The sequence below is a fragment of the Alligator mississippiensis genome, chromosome 11 (assembly GCF_030867095.1).
Source record: "Alligator mississippiensis isolate rAllMis1 chromosome 11, rAllMis1, whole genome shotgun sequence".
NCBI lineage: Eukaryota > Metazoa > Chordata > Crocodylia > Alligatoridae > Alligator > Alligator mississippiensis.
Window position 1 is genome coordinate 31,915,399 of NC_081834.1, and position 22,946 is coordinate 31,938,344.

Genomic DNA, 22,946 nt, shown 5'->3' on the forward strand with positions numbered 1-22,946 from the left:
GATCATTCTTCCAATTATCCACGAAGAACTACAATACACTTCTGCTTGTCACAACTTAAAGCAGCAACTATCATAGGTATAATGAGAACTGTGCTAACCGCTGGATGCACATTCCTCACTGCACTGCAGAAATTAACTACAGTTAGTTGGGGGGAAAGAGACAGGAAAGCTCATCTTTGTCCAACTATAACATCCTATCCTTCAATGTAGAGGAGCAAAATTTCTAAAGCAATGTGGACATACCACATACAAGTGTTTACTTTTGAAGGAACTTTATGATGGAAGGTGAGGGTGTGTATTTTCTCTCAGATTGAAAAGTGCAATCAGACTGGAAAACAGTTTTGGGACAAAATGAATGCCATTCCTCTTTCTGCAATCTTCTGATTGCCAATGAACCATACAAGGGCAGGTTAGGCTGCAACAGATCTACCCAAAAATCAGTAATAGCAACAGTGGTGCTACAACCGAATAATTACCTAAGAACACATGGAGTAGCCTCCTGGCAGTAGTTAGCAATGGTTTGTGTGCATCCAACACAGGTCTGTGCACATGGGAAAACAGCCATCTGTCCAGAATTAACATCTACATTAGAACAACAGGAACATGAGTGACCCCTCAATTCTGCAATAGTCATGAAGTCATCCATAATTTTATAAAAATAATTTACTCGTGCCACAGCAAAAATATATTTTAAAACAGCATTTCAACAATTATAAAGTCAAATTCAATTCTTTTATTGAGATGAGGCAGCATGCTTGGCACTGTACAAAGATGACCTGCTGACTCAGAAGTAGAGCAAAGGACTGCCTGGGAAGAAATATATTCAAAAGCTGCACATGAAGGGAACAAAAACAAGAAGTTAGTTGAGCAGTTCCAGAGGTCCAACATCTCCATTTAGGCTAGAAAATGTGAACACATTTAATCTGTATAAATAAGAAAAAGACTTAAAATGATAAAAAGCTGGCAAGGGGACAGACATTAGAAACAGATCAGAAATCTGCATGGTGTGAAAGGGCTTGGATAAGTTTAGTGGTATTTGTGTAAGAGAACAGAAAATTGTTTTTCAACAAACAGCGCTGGTTATCAAAAATGTCTAATGTTAACAAGAAGCTAGTTTAGCAGATCATCTTTTATGCTATTAGAATAACCTTGGCTATTAGAATAGCCAAGAAAAGGAATGTATTGGCCCATGCTGGTGATATTCACAGTCCATATTCTGAAATGGAAAACTGCTTGGTGATATTGAAAGCATGTAGTTTTTGTTTTCTGTTAAGGAAGGGGATGACTAAATACAGGGAGAGCTCACTTAGCTATTCTTCAGTGCCCCTTCTGGAAAGAAGGGCAAAAAATGTTTTAGAGCACAGATTTCCTGATCCAATAATCCTCAAGCCCCTACAGCAGAGAGGAGTTTAAGTATATGAAAGCCCTTTGGAAACCTCTCAGTAATGCTTCTTGCTTATCTAGAGGGGTTACTATTGAGCAAGGCTCACTCAACAGCATATGACGTGGAAGAAAAAAAGTTTGATGTGGAATTACTCTTCATAGGGGCAATGGAATTTTTACTACTGACTTTGTAAGATAAGCAAAATCAAGAGAATACTAAACGTTTTGAATTGTGAACTACCACAAAGTGTATCAAGACCCTAGGTGAGCAGATTCGTTTCATATGCTGTCTTCTGCTCCCAGTCAGATTGAAGGAAAAAGGTATCTCTAGAAGATAATGTGATCTTTTCTTTACTTAGTTTTATCCTTTCAGAGTGTGACTGTCAGCTGTATTATTCTGAACTCAGGCAGAAGGCAGGGCAGAGCTGTACCCCATAGACCAGCGGTTCCCTACGCAGTGGCTACAGGTGTCATGGTGCCCCTCACGGTTTATTCAGGTGCCCGTGCACATTTCCATGATCAGTAAAAATCATTATTCCAACAAAAAGTGTTATCACTGTCAACCAAACTCAGAACAGCAACACTTCAACATTTTTTTCACAGGCTGTACGCAACGGCCACGAAAATGAGACCAAGTTAGTCTGACTGGCGGAGTGGTGCTTACTGCTTCCTCCCCAAATAAAACTATGTGCATGCGCATATCCAGGAGTTTAATATTCATATTGGTGCCTGCTGCTTTCTCTTTTAAATCTGAATGTGCCCTTGGGCACATAAACATCGGGAACCCCTGCTGTAGACTAATTCAGAGATGCATAAGCTTTTGTAAGTAACAGCTCACTTTGTAACCCAAATTGTCAGATGCCATCTGGGTGACAAAGTGAGCTGTTGCTTACAAAAGCTCATGCATCTCTGAATTAGTTAATCCAGGGCTGTCCAACTGGCAGTGCACAGGTCACATCTGGCCCATAAGGGGTTTAAGTACAGCCCACAGGTTCTCAGCTGCCACTTCACTGTTTCAGCTGCTGCAGGGTCTCTGGGCAGGGCAGCACAGTAGAAGGCTGTGAGCTTGCTGCCCATGTAGCAGCAGCAGGGTGACTTGGATGGGGAACCTGTGCTGCTCATGTGGAGCGGGGACGGGGGAATTCACCTTGCATGGTAGTGGCAGCAGGCGAGAGGGGAAAAGGAGTAAATCATCCAAGCTATGGTAGTGGAGGGCTCACTGCCTCCAGGGCATAACAGTAGGAGGCTCACACTGCATATGGCAGGTGTCCTACGCATCTCATGTGGCCCCCACAGCATGCAGCCTGCTCAGTATGTAGCCCAGGTCCACTGACTTGTGGCATGCAGCCCCAGCTATTTTGAAGTCAGCCCCAAGTTTATCTATAAAGGTGCATTCTGCCCTGACTTCTGTTCAAACTCCCAAGAAAATTTTGAAGAATGAGAATGCTACAGCTTGAAAGTGCACTTCTGAAGAAATTGAGCATGTAATTTTCTCTTACCCTGGGGGCTGTTTCACATGAAGTTTAGTGTTTGTGTCTGTTTTTAATCACTAAAATACCAATTTACACTCAATATTTCTAAACCATCATGAAAAATACAGATTTTGGTTTTTAGAATACTAGTAAAAAACACAGCTTTGGCAAGCATTAAAATTCAAAAGTTTCAAGAAAAAATAGTCTTTCTAGCATCAAGGCATCATAACATGAGAGACTATTTTGAGGTTTTTTTATATTTAAAAGAAAGTATTTACTTGATACTGCATGTCTCACAGCCTAAAACATGGGAGTAAGCACCACTCCTATTTTTGACAAAGACCAGTGATGCTTACTTAATCTTAGTCTGCATCTTGGCTTGATGTGAAAAAAAAAATACTGCTAGTATAATGGTGATTTTACACATTTTCCTTTCCCATAAACTAAGAACTATAGAGCTGCTCTGCTTCCAGCTGCACACACAATGTAGCACTGCCCCCCAAAAAGTCAAACAACTTCCTCTGTCTCTGAGACATGTATTCCTAGCAATTTTGGAGCTCATACATACCTTTTTCCATTGGCTTGTTCATATTTCAATACTGTAGTTAAATTATTCAGACCTCTTGTATTTTACTTGAAATATCATGCCCATTTGTCTTTATCAAATTCCATTGCAATCTTTAAGGCAGTGGTGTTCAGGGACACCGACTGCATATTACAGATAATAGTAACAACTACTCCTCTAGGTGGGGCCACTAACTCACTATTTGTGAGCTTAGAGTCCAACTCTTCAGGAAGAATTAACAGGACACTGCTTGCCCCCACTGCACCACCTGTGTGTGATGCATAGCGTCGCTGCTGTCTGCAAAAACCGCATTCTTGCTTCTTCTCTACAACACCCCAAGCCATTGCATATTTTTCCTCCTTGTCCCATGATACCTCGGTGTTTGACACTGGGGTCCACATCATTGTAACAGTGTCTGCTTCGAGGTAACCAGGAAGTAGTTTGTTGACAGTGTTTTTAAACTGCCCAACTTGATAACTGTACAGCAAGGCATTTCCAAATTTCAGAAGGTCGCCCACTGAAGATAGAAAGCCACCACCAGCCCATTTGTAGGAGTTGTTCACATAGGGGGCGTTGACCAGACGTCCTTTTTTGTTGTAAACATAATACCTAGAATTAAAGAAAATATTTATTACCACTCAGATATCAAAGAGAACTCCTTTTAGATTGACTTTTATTTATTACCTGGGCAACAGTGTCTAATTATAATACAGCTCACACTAAAAGAAACTGCAAGACAGAGTCTAAACCTAATGCTAAGAATGGGAATTGCCAGATTAGACACCAGTGTATTTCCAGCAGCAAGGAGTCTACAGTTGTTAAAAAGATGGGTTGGAAAGGGATCCAAAAGACCAAACTTATTCACCCGAAGTGCAAAAACCCACCAATGCAGCAGATGGCTCCAGTCTGGGCAGAAAACTGGAAGTCAGGTAGTAGCTTTCTGCACAGCAATACAGAAGCTTGGTTAGGAAAAAAAGGTAAGGGATGTGGATTGTAGTTCTATGGATAAATGTGTGTACACACAGATAGTAAATGAAAAAGTATGGGAAACGCCAAAGTGAATGGAGCCACAGGTCTGACAGTAGCCAAAGACTGTATTTATTTCCAAAACATATTTACCAACAGAAGTGGAAGGCCAACAAACACTGAACTTTGTTAAGAGTGCTATATGTATGGCAAGCTCATTTTAAGGATGCATTTCAGTATCTAAAGCTTAGTTTTACTCCTCTTCAAGGTCTAACATACCCACAAAGCAAATTGCACCAAAAATGCCAGCTCTCTTTTCTGTAACTAATGTACTATGCCTGGATTTAGTAGCAGATAAAGAGTCACAAGGATGGAGGAAGCACCAACCAGAATTGCAGAAGCCTCTAGAACAGACTTTGAGGCCTTAAACAGACATTCATTTCTAGCAGTGGACATTTCTAGGGACTTTTCAGGGTGAGGAAGCAATACAGGGGTTCAAACCTGCAGCTGCCCTCTCTCCCCTGCACTCTGAACATTCCCCAGACCAGGGTGATCTGCATGTGGGGCTGCAGGCATGTGGCTCTGCTGGTACTATATGGTGGAAGAGCAAAACTGGCTTCTCCCTGTACAGCATGTTCAAAGCCAGGACCCATGCAGGGACAAGCTGATAGACTTCCCCCAGCACAGACACTGCAGAAGGTGGGGAGGGGAGTGGAACAGTGGGACAATGCCTCCTCCCCACAAACCTGCTCTAGACTGGGGTGTTCCTGGTCTCAGGAAGGTTGTGGGGAGGGCAGTAGCAGCTCAAATCCTCCATGGGAAGAGATTAGCTGTAGGGAAATGCTCCCTCCCCCCAAACCTTCCCCAGACAGGCATCTCCCCAGTCTGGAGAAGGCACTGGAGAAGCTCCTGCCTGCTTCACCCAGATGCCAGAGGAGTGAAGCAAAAATGTACACATGTTCATTCTTGTGAGGAAACTTCTTTTGCAGGGGAGGTCTTCTAGGGGTCAACCTGAAAGATGCTTTTCCCAGAGAGTGCATGTTTCTTCTAGGAGAAATTGAATGAACAATTTCAGTTGTATTCTCCTAGTTTTTAACAGCAAAGTGGTGAGTCTCTCAGTAGAAACAACACCTGTGCATGGCCTCAGTCACACATGATGTCCCATTGCTTTCTACAGTTTATGAACAAATCTCAAAAACATTAGGCTGCCCCCTCCCCACTCAAGAAAATGACTATAAATTCTTCCCAAGGACAAAAAAGTCTGAACTCATCCATTGGAATCTGAGGACCGAAGAGTCCAAGAGGTGTTTTAACATTATGCAAATGAACCAATTAGCATTCCCAGTTTTGACTGCCTTTGAGGGACTGAGGGGGAATTTTGACCCTTTTAATACCTGACCACTCAATTCCAATTGCTTCCCTTTTTTTAAGCTCCAAAGTTCAATCCACTAGTACAATGTTTTTCAATCCATGGATCACGACCCAAAAGTGGGTCACAAGAATATGAGAAAGGATTATGAACAAACTTTAAAAATGGATTCTCCTTTAAAAGAGAAAAACACGGGAAACCATGGCTTCTCCCTTGCAGGCTAGCAGAGTTCCAGCCTGAGAGGGGCTGCTTGGGGCTTCCCCTGCCCCACACATCCACCCCCCCGCCCATACACTGGGGAGCTGGGACCTGGGGGCAGCAGGTTAGGAGTGAGGGGCACTGGCCACTGATGTTTACAAATGGGTCCTGGTACAAAAAAAAGTTGAGAACCGCTGGTCTAGTGGTTTTCAGCTCTGGCCAACTTAACACCCCAACACATCTGATACTGGTAAGCTGTATGATATGGCTCTACATTATTATTTTAATAGCAAGAAGTAAAATATTTAATTATGTATAAAGAGACCCTGTAAAAGTAAAGAACAATGGTAAAAAACAATAAGGAAAGAGATACGAGACCATTTTTTGTTGGGAGAACAAAAAGAACCAGTTTACTGATACTCTCTTGATTTTATTAAAAGGTCATTGAGGACATATTATTAACAGGTAGGGGTGCACTGATAAAGATTTTCTTGGCCGATACTGATAACCAATTATTTACCAGGCATATTGTCTGATACTAATCCAATAACCAATTTACAGGAATACAGCTGGGCAGCATGGAGAGCAGCATCCTCCAGGTAAGTCTGTGGAGAGGAGGCAGATCGAGGCCCTCACAGTGAGGGAGGGAGTAGGACCGTGCTGCAGGTGGCTCATTCAGGGGATCAGCAGCCCAGCACTTAAAAATGGCAGTAGGGACACTTCATCTACAAGTACCAACGCCACCATTTTTAAAGTGCCATGATGCTTTTAACCAGAGCCAAGCTGAGCAGGGCTCGAGTGGAGGCAGGCAGCCTACCTCCTGTGGGCTTGGGGCTCTTTGCCCTGCTGCCTTTGCACCAGGAGCCGCACATTGGCTGCGCTGTGCTCCCTGCCTGTCTGGCAGCAGTGGCTGTGGCCAGCTGTGCCTCTTGCTGCTGAATGGGCAGGGAACACAACATGGCCAACACACAGGTCCCAAGACAAAAGCAGCAGGGCAAAGAGCCCCGAGCCCACAGCGGGCAGCCCGGCCTCTGCCCTTGCCCCACTCAGCTCCGGTTAAAAGCGTCCTGGCGCTTAAAAATGGTAGTGGCAGCAATTGAACTAAAGGGGCCTCTATCTGCCCCCCACCCACCATAGCCTTTTCCTCCCCCATGCCCCTTTCCCTCTACAGACTTACCTGCCAGGCACTGCTCTCCACACTGCCTGGCTACATTCCTGGCCACGTGCATGCAGTGTTTAGGGACCCCATATTTTAGCGCATATTATAGGGGCACAGTACATTTATCAGTGTATTATTGGCTACACCAGCCAAAAAAAGCCAATAATATTAATTTTCCTTTTATCAGTGCCAATCTGGTACGGCACCAATATATCGGTGCACCTCTACTAACATGCAAGGAAACAGAAAAAAGTATACCTAGTGCATCTCCCCACCAACAGAGGATTTTCTCCAAGAAGATTTACTACAGTACTGTCTAGTTTAAAATGTTCCAGAAGATAAAGCGTGTTAGCACTCAGGAGACTTCCACTAACACTTGTCAGAACATGCACCAAATGTTCAGCTTAATTTTCCCAAAGGTCTTGCCTATTCTGTTCAGTATCAGGTAGTGGTTTCCATTTACAGACAGCCTTTGTTCATTCAACCAGAAAGCTAATCAGAGACATTCCAGAACCCAGAGCAGGGTGCGAGGTCCAGGGTAAGTCAGCCTGTGCGGGGCCCCACCCCCGGACATGAGGAAACTGGCAGCAGATTCAGCAGCAGGGGGAAGGGGGAGAGTGCCGAGTGGCTGGAAGTAGTGGATTCGGCAGCGGTGGAGGGTTGGCACTACCAAGCGGCTCAATATGAAGCAAAGGCAGTGCAGAGGCTCCACGGCCACTCCACCCAGCTCCGCAGGGCCCCCCAAAGTGTGGGGGGCCCCAATTCGTCCCCCCTAGGGATGGCCCTGCCAGAACCACTCAAAAGGGGAACAGATAATTTACAAAGATTTTTGTAAAACCTGTCAGTGGAAAGCTACATTGGAACTTGCCACCAAGAACTGTAGATTAATATAGGTCAGTCAGGAACAAGAGTCATTGCTCTGATTATAGAGTTAGAGCTCCAAAATAAACAGCTCAAATATGGATTAATTATAAAATGTACAAAAGAAGGTTGAGTAATAATCTAGGCAGAGGAATTAAGATCTGAGTCTTAACACTGCCACTGATTTACTGCATTCACTTCATTGCTTCTGTTCTCCCTTCAATAGTGGCAATAATGCTTCTCAGAGGCATTAGAAGGGAGCCTTAATGCTTGTAAAACACTCAGAAGATTATCGCAATACACAAAAGAGAGCATATAATTAAACCAACCAGAGGGGGGCAGTCTTTTCTCGTCTGAATCACCATGCAGAAGTGGTTTCCTGATTTAGTCTGAAGTTTGATAGAAGGCAGGGCAGCGTGGCACCTTACAAAGTTAGGCTAACTGTGCACATCAGGCTTGAAAGAAATTAAAAGTAAAATAAAACACTTCTCAATGTTGTTAAACAAGCACTAAAAACAGAACATTCCCAAAGGTCCCAAATAATAATCTCACGTCTACAATATTTTCACGTACACAAAATATTAAAAAAGGAGCCTAACTCTGTACTCACCTGACACAGTGCTAAGAACAAAATAAACAGCAGCTAATTCCACAACAGGGCGAAGGACCCTACATCCTGAAAACTCACAGGACAGCTCCTCAAAGACCTCCTATCCTTCATGCCCCTCTCTGAAACACACACATAACCTCATCTTCCAGAATATAACAACTTGGCATCTCTTCTAGGAATAGTTGGACATTTTAGAGAATTCTCCTTCACTAACACCATAGTTAAGCTGGGCTGCCTCAAATCTCATGTTATTTGGTGTTTATCTTAGTCACACCTCCTGGAATAATGTGACTACTCAGTACAGTGATTCTCAACTGGGGTTACAGGGAACCTTGGGGTGACAAGATCCTTCAAAGGGTGTCCCAGGAAAGGTGGAGATAAGCAAGGTGTAAGAAGATGAACAGATAAAAGGCAGGCTCAGGCTTCAGGTGTGAGGAAGTAAGTACTTAAGGACAGGACAGGCTCCGGTTCCCTGCCTAGCTGCTCTCCCACCCCCACTGCCTGCCCTCTCTGCCAGAAGAATAGGCCTTTAATAAATAAACAACATTTTAAAGGAAGTGTTGCTCAATTCACAGAAGTTATGAAGATGTGTCGAGTCTAAAAGGCTGAGAACCACTGCCTTAGGACAATCTGCTTTCATTTTAAAAGCTTAGTTTCTTGTCATCATCAGTGCCAGGAAAAGCTTCCTAGGACACTCAAAGGCACCAGAGAACAAGAAATAAACTACCACAATTAGATTTCAAAGTGTCATGGGTTTTGAAGAATCCTACTTTTCCCCACGCTTAACTACTCCTTCAGCATTGTACAGCTCAACTTCAATATTACTTTTATTTTTTTATTCCAGCCTAATATATCTGAGACTCTAACAATTCCCACTGAGCTCAGGGACTTCGTTGCTTTTAATACCCCCCCCCCCCCCCCCCACACACACACATTATGCCAATGAGTGATATGTTTTACACTGGTTTTACAACCACTGCACTTATACAGGAACATCCATTCGAACATGAGGATGTCACTACTTTTAGAATTCTCTTTCTGGCCTACTCATGGGAGATATTTAAATATTTTGGTTGAAAAAAAAGAGCCTAAGAAAAGCTTATATGCTTTGGGCCATATCCTGCAAGGGCAAAGAAAATGCAAACTGGAGTGAGCTGAAGCTAGTGATTCTCAACTGGGTAACGAGACACTCCTAAAAAGCTGATGTGCGATATTAGCACTGCTAGGTGTCAACCCCTGATTCACAAGATAAACCCAGAGACTGAAATGGGAATCCACAGCATCAACATCATTCAGACTAGAGGAGCACCAATACATCGGTCCAATATCGGAACAATACCAATATAAAGAAAGCTGTCCGTATCGGATATCAGCTTGATGGGGCAGATAAATACCCATTCTGCGCACAGCCACAGCACAGAGGTAGCAAGGAGCAGAGCCCGCAGCTGCCTCTTGCTAGTAAGTCAGGTGTGGTGGAAGGGGAGGGGAGGGGCATGGGGGGACAGAGCAACATCTCCCCATGGTGAGGGAGGGGGCAGAGGCTGCCCAGGCTGGGGGGAGGGGTGGGTGGGTCCCACCACTGCTGGCATCCCAGGAGGGTATGGGGGAGGGGCGACGACAACATGTGCCCCTTGGATCTGCGTGGGGCAGGAAGGGGTGGGGTGGGCTGCATGGTGCTCTTCTTGGTGGGGCGCTGGGCTCAGAGCCGGCACCCCCAGCTCAATGCCCCACCTCTACCCATGCGCCGAGAACCGCCACGACTGCGCCAGGCAGTGAAATTTGGGGTGGATGCAGCATCCTCCCAGCGCCACCGGCGCCTGCCCTGAGCCTAGCCCCTGCCAAGAACAGCCCCATGCAGCCCTGGCTGCAGCCCAATGCGCCCAGTTCCGGGGAGCACCCCCCACCCCAACCACAGGCCGTGGCTCTGGCCCCCCACCTACGCTGCCTAGGCAGTGCCTGCCCCTGTCCCTGCCCCCTACCTCACTGTGGGGGGTATTGATCTGCCCCCCTATGCCCCTTCCCCCCACCAGACCAGACTTACCAGCTGGAGGCAGCTGAACTGGAAATCAGATTGGTATCGGCTTATATGCCTCCTTAAAATATCGGCTATTGGTATCTGCCCCAAAAGTCTCTATCGGTGTACCCCTAGTTCTGACCTGTTGTAGTCTGAGTTCTTTGCAACAGAAGAATTGCTCTATTACTTTTGTAGTAAAAGAAGTGAGCAAAAGCCAAGAACTGGCATTTTGTGAGGGGTGCCATGAGTCTAACAAGGTTGTGAATTGCTGACTTAACGTAACATGCCAATTGGCATAACATTAGGATTTAGTACTAGTGGCGGCATCTGACCTTCAGATACAGGGATGAAAACCTACAGTATTGCTAGGCATTTCCTTCAAGCATGAGGCTTTCCTCACATATGCATTCTTGATAGTCTCTGACTTTGGAATTACAATTTACGCATAATGCGGATATTGCTCACTAGTTACGCTATATTAAAACTACAAGTACCAATTTATGAGAAAGTAAATAAAGAGCCTGTACTGAGATGGTGCATTCATTGATTCAGGAAGGAACAGTAGTACATTCAGAGCTTCCTTAAATTTGAGATGTGCAAAAGGAGCATGATTTATACAGTATGAGATATGTAAAAAATACTGAATAAATTGGATGGTGCCCAGTTAAAAGACATGCATTCTGCTTTCCCAGTGTACCAGAACTTTACAGTGCTCTGCTTTCTACCTTTTTAGCATAACCCTTATTCAGAGCCTACTATTGTCAGGCTACAATCATTCAGTTTCAGTGAGAAAGAGGAGAAAATAAACTCTGAACAAATAAAAATAAAGACTGATATCACAGCAAATGGTATATACAATTATTCAACCAGCATAGACATTATCTAAATCATAAATTGGTACTCCAAAGAGGAGTATACCTCCTCTGCTCGCGCTTGTAGGAAGGCAGTTAGACAGGCCAAAGATACCATGGAGCTGAGGATGGCATCCCAAGTTAAGGATAACAAGAAATTGTTTTTTTAGATATATAGGGAGTAAAAGGAAGGCCCAGGGTGGAATAGGACCCCTACTAAATGGGCAGAAGCAATTGGTGACGGACAGGGGGGACAAGGCTGAACTCCTCAATGAGTTCTTTGCCTCAGTGTTCCTAAGCGAGAGGCAAGACAAGTCTCTCACTGGGATTGTAGAGAGGAAGCAGCAAGATGCCAGACTACCATGCGTAGACCCTGAGATAGTGCAGAGTCACTTGGAGGAACTGGATGCGTTTAAGTCGGCAGGCCCGGATGTGCTCCATCCGAGGGTACTGAAGGCACTGGCCGACGTCACTGCAGAGCTGCTAGCGGGTATATTTGAACACTCGTGGCGCACGGGCAGATCCCGGAGGACTGGAAAAGGGCCAATGTGGTCCCCATTTTCAAGAAGGGGAGGAAGGAGGACCTGGGCAACTATAAACCAGTCAGTCTCACCTCCATCCTTGGCAAAGTCTTTGAAAAAATTATCAAGGCTCACATTTGCAAGAGCCCGGCAGGACAAATTATGCTGAGGGGAAACCAGCACGGGTTCATAGCAGGTAGATCATGCCTGACTAATCTAGTCTCTTTTTATGACCAGGTTACAAAACGCCTGGACCGAGGAGTAGGGGTTGACGTCGTTTACTTAGACTTCAGGAAGGCCTTTGATACGGTATCTCACCCCATACTGGTGAACAAGTTAAGAGGCTGTGACTTGGATGACAACACAGGACAGTGGGTGGCGAATTGGCTAAACGGTCGCACCCAGAGAGTCGAAGTGGATGGGTCGGTATCGACCTGGAAGGGTGTGGGCAGTGGAGTCCCGCAGGGCTCGGTCCTAGGACCGATACTCTTCAACGTCTTCATCAGCGACTTGGACGAGGGAGTGAAGTGTACTCTGTCCAAGTTTGCGGATGACACAAAACTGCGGGGAGAAGTAGACAAGCCGGAGGGCAGGGAACAACTACAAGCAGACCTGGACAGGTTGGACAACAGAAAACAACAGAATGCAATTCAACAAGGAGAAATGCAAAGTGCTGCACCTAGGGAGGAAAAACGTCCAGCATACCTACTGCCTAGGAAATGACTTGCTTGGTGGAACGGAAGCGGAAAGGGATCTTGGAGTCCTAGTGGACTCCAAGATGAACATGAGTCGGCAGTGTGACAAAGCCATCAGAAAAGCTAATGGCACTTTATCGTCCATCAGCAGATGCATGACGAACAGATCCAAGGAGGTGATACTTCCCCTTTATCCGGCGCTGGTCAGACCGCAGTTGGAATACTGCATTCAATTTTGGGCGCCGCACTTCAAGAGAGATGTGGATAACCTGGAGAGGGTCCAGAGAAGGGCCACTCATATGGTTAGGGGCTTGCAGGCCAAGCCCTATGAGGAGAGACGGGGGCACCTGGACCTCTTCAGCCTCCGCAAGAGAAGGTTGAGAGGTGACCTTGTGGCTGCCTATAAGTTCATCACGGGGGCACAGAAGGGAATTGGTGAGTATTTATTCACCAAGGCGCCTCTGGGGGTTACAAGAAATAATGGCCACAAGCTAGCAGAGAGCAGATTTAGACTGGACATTAGGAAGAACTTCTTCACAGTTTGAGTGGCCAAGGTCTGGAATGGGCTCCCAAGGGAGGTGGTGCTCTCCCCTACCCTGGGGGTCTTCAAGAGGAGGTTAGATAGGCATCTAGCTGGGGTCATCTAGACCCAGCACTCTTTCCTGCCTATGCAGGGGGGTCGGACTCGATGATCTATTGAGATCCCTTCTGACCCTAACATCTATGAATCTAAGTACACAAAGAAACACATAGGCTGAAGCCTTTACCTGCCATGACACAAGCATGAAGCTATTTTTCTTAAAACGAGTCAGATTTTTTCATTCGCAATGGTCTGGATGACTTATAAAAGGAACATTAAGTCACTAGAACATTGTATTGAGATGTCCCACCACAAAAGTACAGGAGTGCAACAAGCATCCAAAAAATCACTCAAACATTTACTTAACTGAGCAATAAAATATTTATACTGCAAACATATGTTAAACAATCCCTCTGTATTCAATTCAAACATCCTTTATTTTTTGCTGCCTCTCCAAGGTCTGCTCTCTCTCTCTCTAAAAGGCGTTAACAAACTGTTTTAGACAAGCAATTTGAATCTTTTTCTTCTTTTATTTTACTAATGTGAAACATATCCCCATGTTACCTTAAATTTTGGCAAGACTAATTTTAGTAAGAACATACTTGTATTAAGGCAAGTAATACTACGATATAGTCTCAGAACATGTCAAATTAGTAGGTGAAAAGGAAGAGATGGTCACCTTGCATACACCTTAACTCTCCCCGCAACATGGGACAGGTACACAATGATCTTATACTGTTAGTTGAAGCCTTATCACTAACAACCCCAAAAACACCTTAACAAACTAAAGGTTTGACCCCATGGCTGAACACTCTAACAACAATCAGAGATCAGTAAGAGTTGTCCAACTACTTGCAGCAATAAGTCCATAAGGATTGCAAGGCACATGATGACAACATTCATAAACGACAAACTCTAAGAGCTGCTGCTCCTAGTTGTTTCTACCATACAGAACTTTAGATTACCACATCTTTTAGAGCAAGTGTTTTACTTTCTGCTGTGCCCTATGACCGGACTGAAGTTACTAAAGGGAAGTAAGCAGGTTTCCCAGATAGATAACCTGAGATTTTAACAAGACAGATTTTTTTCCTGTCAAAGGAATTAAATATACCAGAAAAAGAATATAAGACTTTGAATCAGGCAAAACTCCAACTGTTCCACTTGCTACCGGCTATACACTGCGATGCAATTGTGGTTATCATCTGTATTCTTTTACCACAGTCTGCAATATCCTGTAACGGACATTTGGAAAGGAACTAAAAAATTTACATCTCAAAACAAAAATCTAAATATTAATGTGTGAATGAATAGTACCAACAAATTGTAACTTGTGCATATATATTCAATGTATGCATATCTGAACACAAGTACTAGCAGATTAATTCAATCTTTTTGTACAGTACTATTTTTGTCGCTTTAGAGTACAAAAGTTAGCTTAGAATTTTTTTTAAATAAAAGTGCAAGGTTTTTTTTTCCCCCCAGTCTAAACATTACCATACCAAACCCAGATCATTATGTGGTTTTTCCATAATCTGCTTATGAGATCAGTTAGAATCCTCTTTCTGTGCCAAGATTTAATAGCCAAGTCAACAAGCCTCAGGTTCAGAATTTTCAGATGCTGTTTGTGGCTATGTTACTCTATAAAATAAGACTAGGAAGGAAAACAGCAAGAACAACTCTAGCATTAGACATGGACACTCACAAGTGTTGTTCAAAGAAGTTTAAACTCTTCAAAGTTTAACACAAGTACTTATAAGAAGTGTTTTGGTGCTGTCGTTAACATTTAAAGAATCTAATTTATAAATCCATATGGACATTATAGAATGGTAACTGTTTAATCTATGAAAACCTTTTGAAACTATTTTAAAGTTTAGCGGTTTTGGTTCCTACATGGCTTATAATATTTAAAAAATCTGCAGTTTTAGGTAAAGATTGTCTCTCTCTCTTTTAAGCAATATTGTTTTCAAAGATTCTGCAAAAAGAAGTGCTATAACTTATAAAAATTAAGGAACTGGTAGTACACCAAGAGAAATAAAGTTGTTTTCGTTACAACTATTCTTCATAAAACTGATTGCTCATATAAAGAACTGTAAATTATTTTTAATAATATGCAGTTAAGCCTTTAGAGAACATACAAGTTAGGAAGAATAAAAAAGATTTGACATCTAATACCAGAGATTTTCTTAAAATGAAAATGAATTATTAAACACTGATAACAATGGTCTCTCTTCTTGTTCAAGTATGTGTGCAGCTATAATATCAGGTCCCTCTATTTTCTTCTTACCCACATATCTGTAATTACAATGGCCAAAATGTTCATACCACCATCTCCTCGAGATTTATACCCTCACAATAAGAAACAAGCATTAGAACTCTGATAGATTAAAAAAATATATAACCACAGAATCAAATTTCATTAAATTATATGACTTTTTTTTTTTTTTTTTTAATAAAAGTGTCTAACACTACTAACTCTAAAGCAGGGTTTTTTAACCTTTTTTAAGGAGTGTACCCCTTCTGGGTACACTTCTGGTGGAGCAGGGGAAAGGCAGTGGCAGTGGCTGAACGAAGAGCAGGGGGGGCTTGCTTGCACGCGGTGTTCGGGGTGGTAGATGGTGGCAGCAGCCACCACATGCAAGCTCCCTCTTCCCCCCCGCATCCACCCCTGTTCCTGGGAGACAGTGGCACAGCATGGTGGGTGGTGGTGCTCCATCCCCATCTGCCTGCGCATACCCCCTAGCCTCTTTCCAAGTACCCCCAGGGGTACGTGTACCCCTAGTTGACAATCCTGCTCTAACGGATACAATGAATACACAAGTGAGCACCAGCCATGAATACAAAATATAATTTCATTCTTATTTACCTTGCTCTATTATATATCATCAGTTCATTGTCATCCAGTACTGTCGACTGCATATCCAACTCACGAAACATTTTCAGCATGTAGTCTGTAAATTTATGTCCTGAAGCTCTTTCCACAACAGCACTCAGGAGGGTAAAGCCATGTGTTGAATATAAGAACTGGCTACCTTGAGGAGATGAAAGAGAGGGGGGTTTGTACAGCGTTCTTTTGCAAAAAGCTTGAACTCAGGTTTAATGTTTCCTTTAGTAATCTTTTTCCCAAGAAGACATAAGCTCATGGACATAAGGTCTTCCACAGAAACTTTTGTACAACTGTCAGAAATGCCATGCAACACACAACTTACTGTGTTTTAGATTATCATAATACTGGTTTCTCCATACTGGAATAGGAAACATGCACAGAATTTAAAGAACTCTCTTGCATCCAAACACTACATGCAAATTTAACATCATCTTCTCATGCAATTAAGCAGACCTCTTTTCTTTTATGACCATAATAGTTCAAATACAGGAAAACAGAGAAAAAAAAGAGGATTTTCCCCTTTACCCAAGGAAAACATAGGTTTCTCGTTCTAATGGAGAAACCTGTGGATTTTGCAATTTTACAAAGAGCTCTCTGCAGGCTGGCAGCATTCCAGCCCGCAAGGGGCTGCGAGGGAGCAGGAGGAGGGTGATCAGGGAGGGGACGCCACCTGCATGTACACGCACATTTCTCCAGGCTGCCTGGCAGCTCAGCTTCCACAGGCAAGTGGAGGGGGGCCAGAATTGAGGCTCCCGTAAGAAGGAAAGGAGGGAGAGAGGGAGGCAGAGAGCTGGGATTGCTGCCCAGCCAAGCTCAAGGCCTGGGGTTGCAATGCATGGCTGCAGGATCCCAGTGGGGAATGGGATGGAGCCGTGGGTGGCTCGTCTGAGTAGCACAGGGGTGGAGCCAGCTCCCCACTGCTGTGTGCACTCCGGGGAAGGGCAGGGGAGACCCCAGATGTGTGTGGGGCAGGGGCTCCTCAACCTGTTCCCCTTCCCTTGTGCAACTTTAAAACTTGAATAACTTTGGATATACACATGATAGAAGCAAACTGTAAAGGGCAACTGAAATCATAATTCATTAAGTCTTAAAACACAATACAGCTCAAATTTCTAGACTTCAACGTAACTGCCATCTTTCATGATACATCGTTCAATCCAATTTTTCAACTTGTAGAAAACAAGTTTTCCAGTTGCTGCCGAGTGATTTCATGAATTGCATTTGTGATCCTAACCCTAATGCACAGCTTACACTATGCTAAAAAACTGAATTAATTACACTTTCAATCTCTGTTTACAGTTTGATTCTATCAAAATGTGTGTCCAAAGTTATTAACATTTAATTTTGCACAAGGACTTTATAAACACCCTGTACTTATCACTATTTCTGAACCCCCCTACAGCATCTTTTGAGATCATGTGAGCAACACCACGTAAAATTCCATATGACACATCAGGGATGTATAAAATGGCCTTGTGTGACAGAATTTAACATCGCATTCTCCATTTCATTTTTGTTTTTTTGAGTGCAGCTGCACACTGAGCAAAGTTACCTACAGTGTGCTCAGGTGTACCTGCACTAGTTCTATTGGTAACCAAAGTTACCTACAGACCCAATTACCTACAGTGATGCCCAGGTTACTTTACTGAATTGATGCATTTCATTTAAAACTACATAAGGTACACAAAGTGATATCTGGCACAATGGGGGAAATGGGGGGTAGCAGTAATGTAAAAATGCCGGTTACCTGGGGGCACAGGGTTTCTGGCTGGATGTGAAACAGGGGGTGGTGGCAGCCATACACAGAGTATGTGTGTATGTGGGGGGAGTGGGGGGGGGTGGCGGCAGCCACGCGTGGAGCACCAGCAACACAGCGCGGTGGGTGACAGTGGCAACTGCCGCGTGTGAGCTTTCTCCCTTTTGCCCCTCTGCATCCGGCCAGCAATTCTAGTTACTAGTGTGCTGATTAGTAAAATCCTGGATAACAGAGATTTTACTGTACTATGATTTTTTTTCCACCTTTTCCAATACACCTGACTTAGCATCACTGAATCACAGTTTCTATTGTGTTCCTGATTTACTTAACTTCAGTCTCTGACATTCTTCAGTCCCCTTTGGCCCCACCTAATCTAAATAATTCATCATTTACTGATTCTACCACTTTCCTACTCAACTCTTTCATCTTTCCAGTAAATTAATTATTAAGGCCACATGAGACCTAGTGCAACATACGAGACCTTCTGCTGTAATTTTTGTCACATTAAAAATCACTAATTTAATCTACCTTTGTATTCTGCCTACTACTCCATTTTTTGACCCATTGATTAACTAATTCTTTTCACTGCCTGCTCTCATTGAAAATAATAAAGACTAATGTTGCAGTGAAAGGAGACAGGTCAGCCATACATAAAGAAACAAATTAGGTAAGAAAAAATTTAACACTTAAAGAAAGAAAGTTTTACCAATCTTTTGGGCTTCCCATGTCGCAATTCAATGAAAGACCATTAAATGCATTTGTTACAGTGGTATGGCAAAAATATCATGGTCCCATTATATTCCTACTTACAGCATATGCCTGTGTATGGTTTTTAAAATCTATTTTAACAATATCAGGTTAGATTAATGCAGTTATACTAGTTAAAAATATTTATTGGCATAACTTATTTTAATAGATTTACAAAAAGAAACTACACTAATGCAAGCTAGTGTATAAACACTCTAGGTGCAGATTATATTCCGTCTTTTTTTAATCCTTTGCAGGGATATCTGAAACAGCCACATAACTAGGACAAAATGGATTCAATCAATACCAAGAAAAGTCATCTCCACTGAGAATGAACCTATCTTGCATTACATGCACTGCAATCCAAAAATCTAGAAAAAGACATTTTTATCAGAAAGAATAGAAACTCACCTGGCTTAAAGAATAGAGGATCATTTTTAAATATCTTCAGTGAGTCAATCACACTTTCAAATTTTTCCTTCAAGTAGTACTCTTCATACTCAAATTCCTTGTGTCTCTTGCCTAATTTTGTATTTTGGCCTTTGACTTCACCTTCATGTTCTGACTTAACTTTGGCAAATTCAGTTTTTTCAGTGGCTTTATTTTGTTTTTCTTTTAGTTCCTTCTCCTGGTTAGACTTTGTTAAATCTTGTGTTAGCTTAAGGGCTTTGTTACTTTTTTCCTTCTCTTCCTTTACTTTTGCAAGATCTTTTTCATAGTGACGGATTCCACTTAAATGTGAAGCTAACAATCTTGTAGTGATGGTGACCTAGGAGAAAAGACACTTGGTATGATAAATTTAACATTACATACTCAGAGGAAAACAGGCAAGGACCTACACGAAATCCAACTTTAGAAAGTTAATGCTACTCCGAAGAGCCAAAAGTCCAGTGTTCCTTTTTCAAGCAGTTTGCATCACTACCTACCTTTATTTCTTTAAAGGGCTTCTGGAGTACTATACAAATAAATGATTGTGTATACTTGTGTACGAATGTGGGTGGGAAACAAAGGGACCAGACAGACATGTAATGTAGGCAAACAAAGGCTACAGAACAAATGTCTTAATTACCTTTTCACCTTCATACACTTTTTCTGGAAATTCAGGAACATATTTTTGCACTGGAGCATCCAAATCCAGTTTTCCTTCTTCCCACAATTTAGCAACAGCTGCCATTGTTAGACACTTGCTAATGCTAGCAATTCGCATGACTGTCTCTGGTTTACAGGTCACACGATTTTCTACATCAGCATAACCCAGACCTGCAGGAGTACAAAAAAGGTCATTATTAATATTTTATAAACAGCAAGAATTTGCAAAATTATTAGCTTTGTGATTATTTTCAAATTTACTGGAGAAACTCCAATAAATACTCTTCATGCCTTTGTTTTAAGAGTGCTCAGTGTTGGTTTAGCTCTGCTCTCACCGAAAACAATTAAACTTGATTTTTGTAGTACAACAGTTCAGCCAAGATTGCTTTTGAAAATCTAAAGATTAATTACCCCTTTGATTAACTCTCAGAAATTAAAAATTATGTTGCTACTAAGTTGAACTGATGTTAAGCTTAAGCCAAAAATTACATTAATATCAAATATTTTTAAAAAACCAAAAAAACCCCAAGAAACAAAACCTAAACTACAACATAGATTGTAAATCAAGTTACGTGGTCTATGTTCATATCTCTCTCTCTTGGTATTAGTAAGATTTTCAGAAATCAGTAAAGCTTGCCAAAATATAAGGAAAGAGAAAACAGAATGACCAGTGTCAACTGCTTAAGGATTCTTCCTCTAAAAAAGCTAGAATTTAAAAGCCTGTTCTGTACTTTCCATGTTTCCCTCCCTAGTCTAATGATGCTATTTTAAGAGTGCTGGAGTCAGTGTCAGCCACATCCCAAATTGCTCTCACAAGATTATCCTATTTTCTGCACCTCTGTGGAGCAGCACGTGCAAAAATATAAAATAATTATTTGGCATAATGCCTTGGAGCCTGTTGTGGATCAGACTAAGATCAGTACTTTGAACAGAACAAGTTCTGCCTTCTAAAATAAAGAGGTAGAGGCATAGTTGCTTTGTGGCCTAAAATCTGACTGGAGAGCTCCAGGGTGGAAGATATGTTCTGTCCACCAGTTAAAAATACCATATTTTTTATGAGAGCTTTGCTTGCGGATTGTAGTGTACGTTCATCTCCCTTAAACCATAGTTGACTAGGAATCCTATGCCATGAACCCCTGGGGAAGTAATTTCAGTAATAAGTGATAACTGGAAATAAACTTTTTAGCTTGGCTCATCCTCTTGAGTTAGGCTGCTTGTGATGCAAATGACATCAGTGGCTATTTTTTTTGTTTGTTCATAGAGTAACTTCTCATCCCACTTAATCTTATGAGAAAGTCATAGAAGGTGTATCTTGTAACTGAAAGCATATGTTTCCTCATCCCCTATTTTAACCTAGCTCCAAGTTCGTACATCTCCTACACATAAACAGGGGGCATTTTTACACATGCTCTGGGGGTAGGTGCTTTAAATGAAGCAGCTCCGAGGGCTACTCTAATTAAAGCCCCCTCAGTGTTTCATGCACCACCTTCAAAATGATAGCAGGGCACTTTAACTAAAAATTGCTAAATAAACCCTGCCACCATTTTGAAGTATAGGCACACTGATACATGCGACACAGAGAGGCTGGAGCACGCAGACTTGATTCGTCAAGTCTGCTCCAACACGCTGTTATTTCAGTGCTTCAGAGCAGCCTCCCGACACATCTACAGACACCCAAAGTGCATTTATACACATGCTCTGGGAGGGGAGAGGGGCACTTTAGTTAGAGTGTCTCTAAGAGCCACTCTAATTAAAGTGCCTGGAGTGTCTTGTGCGTCAGTGTCCCTGCACTGAAAAATGGTGCCAGGAAGCACTTTAACTCATTCAGGGATGGCTTGCCAAAACTCAGTAAGCAGCCCTCTGCCCAAAATAACTGCCCACCCCTGGGCTAGATGATGGAGTCTGCTGGAGCAGTAGTTACCACCTCGGCAGACCTGATTAATCAAGTCTGCTCTTATGCACTGTAATTACAAAGCAAGGGAGCCCCCTCCCAGGTCCTGTACAGACTCCCCAACTCTCTCCCCCCACTTCTAAGCATGGCGCATGCACAGCACCAAGGGGGTTTCAAGCACCACCGCCACCAGCCCCTCTAGGGACTCATCCCCTCCCTTCCTTTAGGCCCTCCGCCACTGGGAGCAGAAGGGATTCACCTCCCCCCACCTGGGGCGCAGCTGTGGCGGGCACAGGACAGAGCCAAAGGGCAGAACCTGGAAAAATAAAGGACAAAACCTGAGAGAGGGAGTTCTGGACCTGGTCCCGTCGTCCAGGCCGGGGAAAGGCCCCTCCCTCGCTCCCTCCGCACCCACCTTCGCACCACACCTCTCGCCCATCCACAGACACGCCGACCACGATGCCGGGGGCGCCCACTTCGTCCTGGCACAGGAAGGAAGAAAAGCAGGAAGGCAGGTGAAGGGCCGGGCCGGGCCGCCGCGGGGCACGGAGCCGCCGCCCCCCGGGGAAGAGCCCAGGTTGCAGAGCCCCACCCGCACCTTGATGCGCTGCAGCAAGTCCCGGCTCCGCTCCGCGGCTCTGGAGAAGGCCCTGGGGGGCGGCAGCTTCTCCTCCGCCGCCGGCTCCCCCGGCTCATCCTGCTCGCAGCCGGCCGCCCGCCTCGCCCCCGCCACCAGGCCCAGGCCCAAGCCCAGGCCCAGCCCCCAGGCCCCGGCCCCGGCCCCGGCCCCGGCCCCCCGCCGCAGGGGCCTCAGCACCCGCGCCACAGCGCCCTGCATGGCCTCGCGCCGCCAGGCAGCACCAGCCGCTCCCGAGCGCCTCCAACGCAGCGCTGCCGGCGGGGTGGGGCGGGGTGGGGCGGGGCCTTCGCTGCGGGGGGGCGGTGCGCGGCTGCGGAGTCGGGCCCCGCCCCGCCGAGGCCGGGGCGCGCCCTCGAGCGGTGCGGGGCCGCGCTCCGAGGTCTCGCCCGCCCGCAGGCGGAGCCGGAGCGATGCGGTGCGGCCGAGGCGGCTTCCGGGGCCCTGCTTCGCGGCCGCAGAGACGTTTCCCGGGCAGACTGAGCTGGGTGGGCCAGGACCGCGAGCCGGGCTGAGCCGAGCCATGTCCAACAACCGGGACACCCGGGAGTTGGCCCAGAGGCTACGTCCTCATCCCTGGGACTCCGTAGGGAGCCTTGCCACGGAGAGTCAAAGTGTGGGAGTGCCGGTGTCGGCACACGAACTAGGGAACATGCGACAGGCAGGATTTATTTGGTACTGTACTTTACTGGACCACT

At 44.3% G+C, this 22,946-nt stretch overlaps 1 protein-coding gene across 3 annotated transcripts; it reads right to left on the reverse strand.

The window, feature by feature from the left end:
- Window positions 1-255: 255 nt before the first annotated feature.
- Window positions 256-22,473, reverse strand: LACTB (lactamase beta). 3 transcript variants are annotated; one of them, XR_009455619.1, is made up of 7 exons: window positions 22,210-22,473; window positions 22,027-22,093; window positions 19,701-19,891; window positions 19,043-19,400; window positions 16,108-16,273; window positions 3,424-4,029; window positions 256-582 (listed from the first exon to the last, which is right to left on the reverse strand). XR_009455619.1 is itself a non-coding variant. In XM_019477506.2 (6 exons), the coding sequence occupies exons 1-6, from the start codon at window positions 22,447-22,449 to the stop codon at window positions 3,498-3,500; spliced, it is 1,554 nt and encodes a 517-aa protein (XP_019333051.2). In that variant the 5' UTR covers window positions 22,450-22,473; the 3' UTR covers window positions 719-3,497. The 3 variants fall into 3 exon arrangements, 1 of the variants encoding a protein (XP_019333051.2); XR_009455618.1 differs by lacking the exon at window positions 256-582 and adding an exon at window positions 719-830; XM_019477506.2 differs by lacking the exon at window positions 256-582 and having other exon boundaries at window positions 719-4,029.
- Window positions 22,474-22,946: the final 473 nt, after the last annotated feature.

Bases quoted from the DNA above. Each gene is read 5' to 3' on its own strand.
- LACTB (XM_019477506.2), bottom strand. From the start codon at position 22,449: ATGCAGGGCGCTGTGGCGCGGGTGCTGAGGCCCCTGCGGCGGGGGGCC. The intron at 22,094-22,209 runs GTGCGGGTGGGG...TTCCTGTGCCAG, and splicing joins ACTTGCTGCAGCGCATCAAG to GACGAAGTGGGCGCCCCCGG. The intron at 19,892-22,026 runs GTGGGTGCGGAG...GTACTCCTGCAG, and splicing joins GCGAGAGGTGTGGTGCGAAG to GTCTGGGTTATGCTGATGTA.